Source organism: Sabethes cyaneus, chromosome 3 (assembly GCF_943734655.1).
Source record: "Sabethes cyaneus chromosome 3, idSabCyanKW18_F2, whole genome shotgun sequence".
Classification (NCBI taxonomy): domain Eukaryota; kingdom Metazoa; phylum Arthropoda; class Insecta; order Diptera; family Culicidae; genus Sabethes; species Sabethes cyaneus.
The window spans coordinates 202686316-202701781 of record NC_071355.1 but is presented as its reverse complement, the minus strand read 5'-3'; the positions used below and the strand labels follow the sequence as shown (position 1 = coordinate 202701781).

At 41.3% G+C, this 15466-nt stretch overlaps 2 protein-coding genes across 3 annotated transcripts in view; one reads left to right on the top strand and one right to left on the bottom strand.

Annotated features, from left to right (window-relative positions):
- LOC128744000 (polypeptide N-acetylgalactosaminyltransferase 5) overlaps positions 1-15466 on the top strand; it is a 129161-nt gene that overhangs the window by 96722 nt on the left and 16973 nt on the right. For both annotated transcript variants that reach the window (XM_053840734.1, XM_053840733.1), the window contains exons 4-5: positions 2261-2390; positions 5822-6110. In XM_053840734.1, coding sequence (XP_053696709.1) covers positions 2261-2390; positions 5822-6110 — 419 coding nt within the window. The remainder of the gene's footprint in view (positions 1-2260; positions 2391-5821; positions 6111-15466) is intronic.
- On the bottom strand, positions 13974-15304 carry LOC128744001 (lysosomal acid phosphatase-like). Its single transcript, XM_053840735.1, has 3 exons — positions 15062-15304; positions 14789-15004; positions 13974-14727 (listed from the first exon to the last, which is right to left on the bottom strand). Exons 1-3 carry the CDS (start codon positions 15266-15268, stop codon positions 14044-14046), a joined length of 1107 nt encoding a protein of 368 aa, XP_053696710.1. The 5' UTR covers positions 15269-15304; the 3' UTR covers positions 13974-14043.

Below are 15466 nucleotides of genomic sequence, written 5' to 3'. Positions count from 1 at the left end.
CGTCGGCCGTGGGACGACTCAGCGGCCTGGGGCCAGGCCTTAGCTGGTCTCGATCGACTGTATCGTATGCTGCTTTGAAACCAATAAAGATGTGATGCGTGGAGATATTGTACCCCCCACATTTCTGCAAAAGCTCCCATGAAGGGGCTGCTAATTTCCTACGAAATCCTGTGCTATCGGTGACAGCCGGCGTAACAGGATCTAGGAGAGTACCTTAGTGGCGCTTACCAGCGTTATGCCGCGATAGTTATAGCAGTCGAGCCGATCACCTTTTTGTAGATGGGACAAACCACTCTTTCCATCCATTCCTCCGGTAGATTCTCCTCTTCCTAAATCTTGGAAATAACCCAGTGTAGAACCGTTGCCAGCATTTCTCGGCCATGGTTATAAAGCTTTACCGGTTGGCGGTCCTTACCAACGGCTTTGTTGGTCTTCAGCAACCCGATTTCCCGTTTGACTTCTTGGAGCTCAGGTGCTGGGACATTACTATCTTCCATGGACACTCTTTTGGGTTAACTTCCGTTCCACCTCCTTTTGCAACTTGGCCATTGAGGTGTTCATCGAAAAACTGCTGCCGCTTGTCTACCTCCTAGTGCTCGTTTGTGATTAGATTCCCTCTCTCGTCACTACACATGGCTGTTCTAAACCTTCACGATCTCTGTCCTCCTTCTGGAACTTTTTACTCCTCATGACCGTGGTCAACTGGCTTCTTGCTCGTCGGTCGTCGTCGTCATCGTCGTTGTCGGATTTGGTCAAATTCTCCCTAATGTCATTGCTTAGATAATTTTTCCAAGCCAATAATTTTTTTACTCCCCACCACTTGTTGGCATTCACCAGCAAACCAATTATTTTGTATACTCTGGGATTCTTCACCTAGTGTCGCAGTAGCGGCACCTCCGATGGCCGAACGTATTCTATCCCAACCGTCATCGAGGTTTGAAGCATCTAACTCCTCGGAAGAAGGCAGTGCCTCATCCAGTATTCGCGTGTGAAGTTCTCGGCAGATTTCGGGTTATCTAGCTGCCTTATGTTCAGTAGAGGAGGCCAGCTTTGGCGTGTCTGGTGTACGGTTGATAGTTTTCGCACCACGTGAATTAAAAGCGATAATCCTTTGTAGAGAAATTTTTCCAATTCTTTACGCTTTATAACCCACAGAACAAATTTCTTGCCGCTGATTTTTAAAACCAATTTCAAAGGCGGGAGGGGAGGTTTACAGTGACCTTATTTCCATTTTAGAAAGAAAGTTTCCCCGTCCCAATAGGTCAAGGATTATTTGTGTTACTTGTACCTAGACCAATATGATGTCCTGAGAGTAAACCGTATTGGAAAAGTGATAACTTGGATTAATTTATTTCTAATATTTAGCTATTAGAATTAGAATCTATCAGTACGTAAAATTGGATAATTGCCAAAAACGAGATGAACCAGCCTACGGCTGAAAATCTCGATAATAAAAAGAAGAAAAAAATTGCCAAAAAATATACTTAATAAACAATAAATCCAATTTTCAAGATTGCCTACTTGCATTAGACTTAATTGTTTGCTCTACAATAAAAGATGGTATCGCTCCAATAGAAGGGTAAATATAGCGCAACTTGTTTAATTGACAGGGACTATTTCTATGACGCAGACAACCAACTGAAATTCAATGGTTCGGCAAATAATCTTCGGACGTCTCTGAGAACTCAATTCTATTCTCAATTCCTTCGATTCTGATACAACCATCACCAATTTGATACAACCATCAATGTTATTCCATCAACTAATAGCATCCTACCAAGCATCCAAATTCAATTGAAAAGTTTAAACTTAATGGCTTGTGTAATGATTGTAAACGAACTTGGTCTTCTCTTAAAAAAAACTGCTTTCAACCGAAATGCACTTCAGTTGCTCGTTTATCAAACGATTTTATTTAACTTGTGATTGAATGAGTCACAGAACTGTTTGTGCTGCAATTGCCATGCTGGAAATGGATCCTTTTCATCTTACAATTCTTAAACATAAAACTCTCTTCTCCACTATAAATTGGCATCATTATGAATCCTAATCATAAACTTAGCAAGAAGCAGCATATCATTCTGCTCTTCAGGACGGTGGTGCACAGGTACGAAACCTGTGATAATGAATGTAGTGTTACTAATTGAATAATTTTCCCCGTTTCCTTTTGCGGTCGGAAAGCCACCCAGAATGCTGTGCACGCGCGCACGCACAGTGTTAATAAGCTGCAACACTAATGGAGATGATTTGTTTTATTCCACAGGCAAACCGGTGAAAATTCCACCCAACCAGCAGGAGCTGATGAAGGAGAAGTTCAAGGAGAATCAGTTCAACCTACTGGCCAGCGATATGATCTGGCTGAATCGGTCACTGACGGACGTGCGGCATCACGAGTAAGTGTAATTGATTTTGTTCTGATTGATTGCAACATGCAAATCAAGATGCTTATCCCTTCCTTAGTTTACATAAACCACCCACAGTCGATTTCCTGGTTGATTACTGTCACCAGAACTTCTAAAAAGAGTGGTACACGACTTTCGTTTCGTCGTAGGCCTGTCTATCAATCAACTGATACAGCTGCACAGGCACGATATGTTGAGAAGTTAACAATGCAAGGGTTTGTTGGCATTAGACATTTGATTAAATCGAAACATGCCGTCTTCACACTACAGCAACATTGCTACAAAATTACATCCAATAGCTCAATATTTAGACGGATTTCCCTGTCGAGCTATTAGAGCGCAGCTCGTGTCTTGACATGACAAGCCTTTCGAATGTCGAAACCCCTTGAGTTGTAGTTGGCCCAATCTAATCCTTTCGCATGTTATTGAGGTTGATTAATTTCCATGGGGCCCATCACTTGTACAAATACAAGCGTGAGTAGAATTCCACATCAACCAGGCAGCCCGCGAATGTTTTGCCAGAGCGAAATCGATCCAATTTTAACAGCCGGAAGGGGGATATTTTAGCGCAATCGATTGCGCTGTCAATCCTCCAAATGTGATGGATGGAGAAATTGTGGTGTGCACTTATATGAATATACTTTTTTTTTCGGTTCAAGTACAACACTTGCAAGCGCTGAGTTGATTGAAAAGAAATTGTTTCCGTTTATTTTTGGTATATTCTCTGACATATTCTATGTTGAAAAACGATTGATTTTAAATTGTACGCTTTTCATTCCAGTGCTTCGGGCTTCGTCTGCCTGATTTTGTTAAAAGGTAAAATAAAAAATCGATAAATAATTTAACCTGAAAGAGGCTAACTTTCGTAACGTTCTATATTCGAACGGTTTATCGGAAATTTCTTGTTTGAGATCTATTGAAGGTTCTTCAACAATTCTTTTGACCCTTTTAAGGTAGCAAGCATTTCACCTTCATCCCAACAAACACGCACACGTTTTCAAAATGTCACTTATTTGGTCTAGACGTGATGCTGTTAGTACTGAATATTCCTCTTTTAAACCATAACCGGATGGATTACTCATGTAGATCCGAACCATGAAACTGTCCTGTGACAAGCACTAAGCAGAAGATATTTCCCATGCCAATTGCTAAATCGTTTTCCTCTATACACATCGAGTACCCACCTACTGTTCTACCATTTCGAAGTTGTAAAAGTTCACACGAGCCATCACAGAACCGGACCATTGCGCTTTCTCCTAGCTCTGGCAACCGATACAACGGCAGGACGTGATTCGCATTTCTACGATATCTGTACCAGCAACATCCCACAGAGAAGTTTGATTTCAACCTCACTTCCCGCATAGAAATGCATAACGAATATTAATGTAAAAACATTACGGTTACTATGAATTTTACTGTTTACAACACTTTATGCTGTAAATTCACTTTTCATATTAATGTAAAAACTTTACGATTACAATGAATTTTATTGTTTACTACACTTTATGCTGTAACTTCACTGTACCGTTCTTGGAAAATTTTTCATATAATTCGGCAACAATGCAAATTGTTTAGAAGCAGGAAATAATCTCTATCTAAGGTCCAATCCTTGGCAGGTTGAGTTATTTGTAGACACAAAGTGTGTCTCTTCCTCCGTCTACTGTAGAAACCACCGATCGAGAAGTTTAATCTAATTCGTTTTACTGGCGGGACGACGACATTATGCAGGCGCTTGCGACTTACTTGTTCGTCTGTCAACATATTAGCCGCGATTCTTAACGCGGGTGTTCGGGGAAAGGCTCCGTTCCTATGAAATAGACCAACCTCGTTGTTTCTACGTCTTGACATCGAATGAGGTGTCAGGCATATAATTAAGTTTTTATAACGGTAGATTTTACAATTGAAAGGGAACGATAGAAGACAGTAATAAAACAAAGAGCCGATAGGATCTAACAGATTGAGATAAGGCGTGAATGGGAAAGAGCGGAATTTGTTTATGTAGGTGTACTGACCTCTAATACTTTCCTAATATGAGCGATGAATGCGGCTCGAAAATCATAATAGTTCGAAGCCTATCAAATTGATTGTCATCATATCTTTTCAAAAACATGAAATACCGTAATTAATCAACCGGTTTTATTTTGTCCTAATAATCCGAAAGCCTTCAATTTTTTTTTCAGAACTCACCTTAACTTTCATTGTAACTTCGTTGTAAAACAGTGTAAAACTTATAGTGAATGTACCACAAATTTTACTGTTTTTGGTTTTTATTTGTATGGGAAAAAGCCGAAAAATTTAGTGTTACATCACTTAATCACCCCCTTATTCGCTGTAAAATTGGCGGTTTTCATTAAAATTTACTGTGAAAACAGCGATATTCATGGTAACTTCAGTGTAACTTATACAAAGATTTTCACTGTTGCAATGTGGTTTTTCGAAGTTTTTCAATGTTTGTAACAGTGAAATTTAATGTTTTTTCGCTATACATTTTTATTCGGGTTGTCATGTTAGACAATATATTTCGGTGTACCTTTCTGGGATGCTGCTGGAACTGACGTAACCACATTTCATTTATCGTTTCATAGCCTCCAACAGGATCCTGCTTTATCACGTGTAATTTTTTTGTTGAGTATGCCTTTGACAGTATTAACGAGAGCAAAAGTGGGTCGTTTCATCTCAGTGTACATCAAAATACTTTCTATCCGAATGATTTAATTGACTTAATTGAATACTTATTTAATTTCGTCCATGAGAATCCGGTGTACTGTCAGAAAGTAGAGAGAAATGCTCACAATAAAATCTTTAATTATTAGGAAAAGGATACCTATGTATTAAAATGCAGAAAATTCTCTTTCATCCTCTTTATTTCTATGAATGATTAAATGAATGATATCACATCTTCGTACAACAAAAAAAGAACAATTCAGTACACGGTACCATTTCCATAGAAGCGTGATGTAGACAGCTCACAACAAAGAGCTTTAAAAAGCACCTGTCAAAGACGGGAAAATGGCGCTACCGAAATATCCAATTACTAAAAATAACAACACAGAACGTCTCTGTAGGCTTCATTATCGCCATCATGTTGCGAGCGGTGGAGCTTTCCTTGAAATGAATTGTGCATGCTACCACCACCCCCCACCCGCTGATATTCGATGCTCTACCACAGCATTCAACAGCTGGAGGACAGGAAAGACAGTGAAAATGAAACAAAAACCTTACGATTGGAAATTTCATTCTGACAATAAGCGAGAGCTTACCATTTCATGTCCGCCTTTTTTTTTGTACTTAAACAAGCAACCAAATGCTGCTCACTCCTATCCAACAAATGTCCAAGTTGGCAAATAATTATGGATTTTTTTCAGGTACCGATCACTTTCCGAAAACATACTGACTGTTGTTTTTTCGCTCTCCCTTTTCAGTTGCAAAAAGAAACATTACCCAGCGAAGCTGCCGACCACTTCGATAGTGATAGTTTTCCACAATGAGGCGTGGAGTACCTTGCTCCGAACGATTTGGAGTGTCATCAACCGGTCGCCCCGGCCGCTGCTCAAGGAGATCATTCTAGTGGATGACGCCAGCGAGCGGGAACACCTCGGTGAGCAGCTGGAGGACTACGTCCAGACGCTACCGGTGCGCACCTACGTGCTGCGAACCGGCAAACGATCCGGACTGATTCGAGCGAGACTGCTGGGTGCCAAACATGTGAAGGTAGGTTTTGGTTGCGGCATGGTTTCCCTCGTCGGCCGCTCGATTCATTAGTTAGGTAGGAAGCTGATTTTTGTGTAGGAACTGGTTTTGGATTTCTTGTTATGGAATGCGCTGTGTATGCAATCGCTTTCGAGACCGAGATCCGGAAAACTATGGTGCGTTGTAACTTGCACCAGTTGCACAACCCAGGCGCATATGATTGCTTAAAACTCGAAAAGCGATAGTCGAAAGCGCGCGCTTGTAGTAATGTTTCGGTGTTTGTTAAATTAGAGTTTTTGATGAATCAAAACTGGTTGCATTTTTCGTTTAATTTGATTTACACGTATTTACATTTCATGCCTTTTTATAGCCATAAAACGTTTAGTATGTCAACACCAAATTGTTCATCAAAAAATCCAAATTAGATTTATGTGAAAATAATGACGAGTTATTAAATCCTCAAGCTATACAGAGAAATTTTAATTTTACTACAATAGTTTCAGCTCGGACGAACTATTAAAATCAGAATACGCTATAAAGAGAAATAGCCGTTAATTCCAAAAATAATTACAATTAATATATATTTGAATGAAAAATTAAATTACAATGAGGAATAGTGTGCTGTCCCAAGTGTGCTTTTCCCAGCCATCATTTTGCAATTTTCATCAGTCCTGGTCAATAACGGAGTAGCACGGCCGGTATCCTATGCTTATGTTTATGCCTATGCTTATTTAAATGAAAAATTAAATTTCTACCTGGCTGATGAAACCCCGTTCCATTGCTATTAACTGATGCGTAAGAATCTAAACTCCATAAAGCTCATTTATGTAAAACATTCAGGGCTAGGCACGGATGAACAATTGTGTGGAAGTGAAACACTGTCCTTTCCATTTTCAACTTAAAATGAAACTGGCTAATTTTAGGGAAAAATTTCAATCTTTCAGAGGAAATATTGGTGGCAATAATACTGCCAATGATCTAAAAAGCAAGCTCATTCCGTCCCGTGCCGTTCGAACGTGTTCTATTTTTTTCATGTGTGGACTCATCACTGCGACCAGTATAGTTGATCTATTGTGATATCGCCCGGGTGTTTGCTGTATGACCTGCACTGCATTTCTTTTTGCTATAATCGCTATTGAGTGAGCGATATGCTTATTAAATTTTATGCGTGCTTGTGTGTATTGGGGTTTACCCTTCCTTCAAAACTTGATCTACTTTACCCACTTATTCCTCGCTGCTAGTACTATCCCATATTATAGCCGTCCCTGGCGAGGATTCATTCATACCTCTGACCAGTACACTTAACTATAGGAGGGACATTTGCACTATCAAGAGGCTTCAGAGGGTAAATATAGAATTCAGCATGAAGGAAGGGTAAATGAGGGGCCTGAGAATAAACCCATGCTAAAGTTACTTGACATCGAATGGCTTGATTCTATTAAGATTCGAACTCACGCCCACTCGCTTGTCAAAGCAGACTCGGTAACCTTGCGGCTAGGGAGCCCCCCAACGTGTTCTATACTATCAACTTTGTTATTTCTAAGCTGCAACCCTCAAGGTACGAAAATTGATTCAAAGTAGCCGATCAGCGTATGCATGTGTCGTCAGTGCTCGGAAAGTTGAAAAAGCCTAGAGAAAAACTGCTAAGAAAATTTCAGATAACTTTCCAAAACTAATTTCAAATTTAGGGTAAATTCAAATAACTTTATTAAGCGTACGTTTGTCGACACTGGGCTTATGAAACGATCATAAAAACCATGTCGTTTAGATGCTATCCAGCCATGATCCTATTCTGTCCTTACTTACTTACTTACTTACTTGGCCTTACGTCTTATGATAAGGCCTACGTAGCATAACTCCTCTATCTAATTCGGTTCATGACAGATGGTCTCCAGTTCCGCGGTCTCGTAGTGCTCGCCGGACCTGGTCTTGTCACCTCTTTAGCCTCTTGTTCCTACCGGATTAGATGCGGAAACCATTTTTGCAGTGGTCCGGCATTCTAGCAACATGTCCTGCCCAACGTATCCGTCCAGCTTTAACCACTTTCTGAATACTGAGTTCGCCGTAGAGACGCGCGAGCTCGCGGTTCCTTCTTCGTCTCCATGCACCGTTCCTTTGCACGCTGCCAAAGATGGTTCTTAGCACCCGCCGTTCGAAAACTCCGAGTGCACGTAGGCCCTCCTCTTGCAATGTCCACGTTTCATGCCTGCAGAGGACAGCCGGTCCAATTAGCGTTTTGTACAATGTGCACTTTGTACGAGGGCTCAGATTGTTCAACCGCAAGCGTTTGGGAAGTCCGTAGCAGGCCCGACGTCCGCTGATAAGTCGTCTTTTAATCTCACGGATGGTATTATTGTCCTCTGTTGCCAGTGAGTCAAGGTATATACGAACTCGTCGACTATCGCAAGCTGATCCCCGTCGATTACCACGGTACTGCCTAAGCGGGCTCTGTCACGCTTGGTCCCACCCGGCAGCATATACTTCGTTTTAGACGTATTTATCTTCAACCCATTCTTCTCTGCTTAGCTATAGTCTGGTGTACTGATCTTCCACCACCTCAAATGTTCTGCCTACAGCATCCACGTCGTCAGCACTGCAAACAAATTGACTGGATTATTGAAAATCGTGCTCCGCATTTCGATCGCCGCGCGTCTTATAACACCTTCAAGCACAATGTTGAGTAGCAAGCAGGAAAGACCCCCCCCCCCTTGTCGAAGTCCCCTGCGAGATTCGAATAGGTCCGACAATTTTTCATAACTCTTGTCGGCTTACACTATCAGATGCGGCTTTGAAATCAATGAACGGGTGATACGTGGGGATTCGGAGTTCGTCGATTTGGTCCATTGTAGACCGTTCTCCATGAAGCCGGTCTGATAAATTCCCAACTCCTAGCCTAGCCGCAGACGACCTCGACATCATTGGTTTACTAGGAACCTCGAGACGGCGGAAGCAATCTACGCCAGACTAATAACAGGGGCTGGGAGGATTGGGTTACAAATCAATGCGTCGAAAACCAAATATATGAAGGGAAAAGTTTTCAGAGAGAACAACGTTCGCCTCCCACAGATAGAAGGCTGTTAAACCTGAAGTGGTTGATGAGTTCATATATCTGGGATCTCGTGTCACCGCCGGCAATAATACGAGCAAGGAGAATCAACAACGCATTCAAGCTGGAAGTCGAGCCTAATTTTCCCTCCCTAAGACTGTTTGATTAAGGAGCAAACACCGCCGTACAAAGTTTACAATGTACAAACTTCTAATTAGTTGTCTTCTACGGACTTGAGACTATAACTTTATTTATGGAAGACATACGTGCACTTGCCGCATTTGAACTACAGGTGTTGCAGGCTATTTTTGGCGGATTACAAACGGAAAATGGAGAGTGTTGTAGCATATGAAACACGAGTTGCAGGTAATAAATACTTGGAGAGATTCCCATCGTACATCTGGCGAAAGTTGGGAGACTACGGTGGGCCGGCCACGGTGCAAGGATGCCGGACGACTGTGTAATGAAATCCGTCCTCTTCAAGAATATAACCGGTAACAGGCTTAGAGGATCCCAAAATGCTAGATGGCTAGACCAGGTAGAAACAGACTTGCGTTTGTCGAAACGCTCAACGAAGTACCGACGAGTAGCCCAGGACCGAATACAGTGGAGAGGAATTCTTAATACGACGAGAGCCTCCCCGGTTCTCGGCTGGTAGAAAAAGAAGAATATGGCTTTAGTCTATTTCTTTGCTTGGCCCGATCAACGTTTGATTTGCTTTGATTTGCCCAGTTTGTTGGCCACTTCTCGAATAGAACCATATAATGAAACGGGTGAAAGCTTGTACGACTTTCTGGTTCTGGTCTTGGTCCACAGGGTCCGGTCTAAGTCCAGATTTTTTCTTGTTCTGGAATGTAACATCCTCATCATACTTCCGACCAGGCTTGGCATGCACTTTTCGCTTTGATTTTGCTCTTTTGATTACTGCACCTCAGCCAAGAGAAATTGAAGCGAAAAGTGTATGCCAAGCCTGCTTCCGATTTGTGTTACGAACTGCTTCAAGGCTCGCATCTTCTACTTTCTCCAATTGATTCCACAAAACGCTGTGAATAGTGCACGATCTGTTTGCGCTTTTCTGGGGAGAGACTACGCATTTTCACCAGCCTATTATTATCTACAAAATTGCTAAGTATTGCATTATATTTAGTCTTTACTCCACACTCCCGGTTTACACCGAATAGTACACAAGGAGCGCTCTTTGTGCACCAACGGATGGGATGTGAACACACTCCCAGTTAACATGTACAATGCCGTGCCGTGTGTACAAAAGACAGAGGAACACTTAATTTACTAATTTTACAGATAATAATTAGCTTTATAAATGCCCCATACACAACATTTTCAAATTTACCTTGACTGAGATACCACAGTTAAATAAGTAAAACCGGTGGCACAAACAGCCGTACAGCCTTGATTCAAGGCAATCCTCGATGCAACGAATGGCCAAGTTGCTTTTGAATATCACCATCAACAGCTGCCCTGCGACCTGTCCCAAGCGTAAAAACAATGTCGTTGATCAATAAAATAAACAAAAGTGATCCCAATTTACTACCGTGCGACACAACCATCTCAAGCCAACCTTTACTTGGAAGACGCTATCACACAAAATATGAGCATAGCTATTCAACAAATTGTTACGAAACGCACACAATGGCAATATACTGTTATAGGTCGTAAGTTAGTATGTATCTGCTTCCTCCTTACACAACCATTTCCGTACGTGACATAAAGTCAAGAAAATTTGTTGTCACAGAGCTGCCACCCATAAATGTATTGTGATCAGAAGAAATGTAACGTCTAATACTGACAGTTAAAGCGAAACATCTATGCTTATTCTTAAGTTTTTGAGATAGTATAGCATAGTTTGATCGCCCATGAGTTGCACGCTATTGATCTATTAGCTGAAATTACACAAAGAATCATCAGTATGATGCTTGGGAGTAGCAGATCAGCAGATCAGGAGCAAATCATTAAAAGTAGCTTCAAGTTACTACCTTGCGGTACATCGAATTTGTTTGTGAACGGAGACGAGATATGCAAGAGTATCACCGAAATACGAACGTAGTCTAGTGACAATCTACTGTGACGCACCTCATCAATATCAAGCAATATGAGATGATAGATGCGCTTAAAGACAGGTTTTAAGCTACTGTACTTCACGTCTAAGCCCACGTCCAAGCTACTCTACGTCCACGTCCAACACGCCCATCTTTTCTTGCACCCTCTTACTTAGCAAAGCAAAGCCTAGGTGCTACATTCCGTTATCGAAACTTGACCTTCTGTTTTTATATGACAGACTTCGCAGCGAGCTGTTAGAGTGCAGGACAATTGCAGGGCCAGTTGCTACGCTGCTACCCTCTTACTTACTTACTTACTTACTTACTTACTTACTTACAGGCTTGCCATTTCCTCACTCATTGTGCAAAAAGTGCAACTTTTTTCATTCAACACAATGAGCAGAACTGCTGCCACAAATGAGAAATACATCCACGCAATGAGAAACAGACCAAAAATAAAGAGAAATAAAACAAACTTTAGATTCTCATTCTGCAACAAATGAGATAGGGTATGTTGCTGCATCGTCGTAATTGCCTATTCCCGTCCTATCCAACACAAATTATTAAAAATATCAGCATTTTTATGGCACACAATGCAAAACTAGTTATTTCCTAATATTTAAGTTTGTTGTCTATCATCCGCGATCAATCCAGGTGAGCTGAGATCTTTTTAAATGCTTTTTTTTTTCAATAAAGAAGTCCTACCAGCCAAATTTCGTACGTTTTTTCGTGCGACGAAGAAAAACATGTCGACTAATCGTTTTAATTTTCGTCATTTATAAATGAAAATAACTCATGCAAGGCATTGTCGTTATTCTACAGCCAGGAAAACTTGCCTGACCTGCAGAAATTTTGCAGAATAACATTTGTCATGCCGTCCTTCACAAATACATGCGAGTTAGCTTCGTAAACATTGTTGGGATTTTTAGTTCGGACGATGAAAAATTTTGATGGACGAATTTTAAAACGGTACGACGAATTTAAGAAATAAAGTCAGTTGCGTAATTTCAATAATGTGCTTTAATAATCGCTATTCAGTGAGTTCAAAGTTCACGGATCGGAAGGTATATGTGTTTTAGGCTGTGAACCATTTCGCGAAATTTTTAACTTTTTAGTTAAAATTTGACAGTTCGATGGTTATTTCTCTTCGAGTGGTTAAAATCAATTCAGAATGCGAACCATTTCATATTTGACGGATTGATAGTTTTTTTGCTCAATGAGAGCATATAAGGTGAGGATGAAAATATTGTTTATTCTTTCCGAGTTAAAATTGGATGAATTTTTGATGTGCATTTGCTTTTATTTGATAGATAAAATTCATCTCATTTCAACTCGGGTTGTTTGAACAAATTTATTATGCGATAAGCATCCATACTAATGTAAAAAAAATGCAACAAAAATCAGTGAAACACGTCGAAGCTCTCTTCCTCACCTGTGCATATCTCATTGGCTCTCAGATGCGAACCATCGAACTGTCAAAACCTTGGTCAAAACTAACCATGCTCCCGAGCAGGGTTATTTTCGAAAAACCATCGAACTGTCAAATTTTAACCAAAAAGTTAAAAATTTCGTGAAATGGTTCACAGCCTTAGTCAAATCAGCACAAGAACTTTTGGAGTATTCATTAAATCCATCCAACAAATGATGAAAATTAGAATTGCTTTACTTACTACGACGGGAATTAGAAATAAACCCTACTTTCGAAATCGCGCGTACTGCAGTAAGCTACGGCACGGGAATTACATTGTTGCCATATCTATCATCCACTATCGTCATAGGCATCATTTTTTGCACTTTTGCCACTGCGAGAAGTCTAAAGAGTTTTTTTGTGCCATATCATCATGGCCAGCCAAAATGTGTATTAACACTTTGTTGCTCAGTTTATTCCACAATGAGCAAGTTGCTGAGCAATGGAGATCAGTAGAAAAGAGAAAAGGTCAAACAAAACGGAGCTGCATAAATCGTGACTGAGTAAAGTGTGAATTTTTCTCTTCTCTTTTTTTACTCTGAGGAAGAATCATTCCTGCTTACTTAGGTGGCTTGCCGTCCTAAGAAAAAGCCTGTTGAACAAAGTTTCTCCATGTAACTCGGTTGAGGGTTACCGCTCTCCAGTTCCTCGGACACCGAGTACTCTCCACCAGATCTCGCTCCACCTGGTCTAACCATCTTGCTCGCTGTGCTCCTGGTCGTCTTGTTCCTACCGGATTTGAGGCGAACACCATCTTTGCAGAGTAGTTGTCCGGCATTCTTGCAACATGCCCTGCCCATCAGATCCGTCCAGCTTTAGCCACCTTCTGGATACTGGGTTCGCCATAGAGCTGTGCGAGTTCATGGTTCATCCTCCGCCTCCATACTCCGTTCTCCTGTACGCCGCCGAAGATTGTTTCTTGCACCCTCAGCGATATGAAATAAAACGTGAATTCAAAAAGATTCGCTGTCGCGAAGCGGCCAGTCATGAGCTCATTTTGGCCAGGCCAAATATAAGATTTAGTACAGAGAAATAAAGCGGGGCTCACGATTGTTCCAATAATGTCAAGGGTGCAGGCAAAGTTTTTTCACACTTTACTGATACAAAAGATGTGTTGAAAATTCACCAAGGCGGGGTAGTTTTAGCGTACCGGAAAAAACGGCGGCAGGTATCCTATCGGTCGGGCCCAGCACTCGCCGGCCGGTTCCATTTTAACGAACATCAGTAGCCGCCGCAGAAGCTACAGCGGAATCTTCTTCGGGTTTCAAATGTGAAATTATATAATAGCAAGCCTGACATATTATTTATTATCATGAAATACATTTATTACTAATTCCGATATATTTGTACTTCCTGGCGCTGTTTTCAAAAAAATTAAGTCAGCTATAACTGACAGGTCTTATCGTAATCTGCAAGTAACAAATGTTCAACAGACTGTTCGAAAAGCGTTAGCGGACAAGGCTCTGGGCAGGCAGGTATTGATAACTTGACGGGAACGCTGACGTTTGAATTGGCGTAATAAAGCATTCGAACTTCCAGGTCCCTCCAAAATATGTTGTTCTTATGTAATTCAAACACAACTGCGGAACCACATTCTGGCCTTCGTGTTAGCATGTCCTTTACGCCCAAACTGTTGAACAGGCTAACCTGTGTCAAATCATGTCCAGAGTAGAAAACCATTCTACGACGAAACTCTTTCTGCCCGTCCCGTTTGGCTCTCATCTTATCGATGAGCTCCGTTAATATCGCACCACCACGAATTAGTTTTAGTTCGTCCGAACCTGTGTAGGATCGTAGAAAGCCCAATATCAAAGGTCTTACTCGCTGGGGAAATACCTGGTCCGCCCACGCCGGTTGCTGCAGATGAAATGTATTGAACACTTCCAGCGAGTCAAGTATTATTACTAAATCCCTTAAACTTTTGATGGGTTCGCCAATTTCTTTAGAAACAAACTCTTTCAGCTCTTCTGCCTCCTTGAACAATGAAAAATATTCCGAATCTGGCTCCACTCCCAGTTGCTTCCAAACCTGTCGAGCCTTCGGACAAGTTCTGTTTTGTATAAGGAACTAGTAAAATAAACGGGATTAATAATTTCAAAAATGATGTTTTCTAATTTGTTGCTCTTACAGTATCTTCATCGGGTAAAATCACGTGGATTGGAACTGGTTGTCGTCTGCCGGCAAGCAAACCTTTCAGAAAACTATGGGCACTATCGATGCACCGCTCACTGCAACTGCTAGCAGCATAGATTTTGCGTTTCATATCTGCGGTCCTCTTCGGAATAAATCTTCCATAACGCTTCCTCATATTTTCCCCTAGCAAATGAAGTTCCGCGAAACCTTCCTGAAACATTGGATTGGTTGTTTATAATGGATTGTAAAATTACAATTCCCGTCCTACCGGTTGCAGTGCTTCGAAACCTCCAACCCATGGGTAGTTTGCATTCGGATCAGTTGGAAAGGTGGTGATGGGACTTCTTACTCCATGCCGAAAAATCGCTATTAACATGACCAACGAGTCATCGCTAGCACGTTGCTCCGGGATCACCGCGTAGCTGCACTGTAGCAATAATAGCAGATAACACTTTATCATCCACATCCCGTGCATATAACCGACGACGACCGCGTACGGCCGAGACCGTAGTGAAACTGTTGCCGAGAGTGCAAAGACCTGCAATAAAAAAACCTCGTTAAAGGAAGTAACTTTTAAAGTACAGTTTCCAAACTGATTGATGTATTTTGTATACAATTCAACGGCCCTATGTTTGACCGTTGGTTGTGAACTTCCGTTTTCCTCCTTACTTTA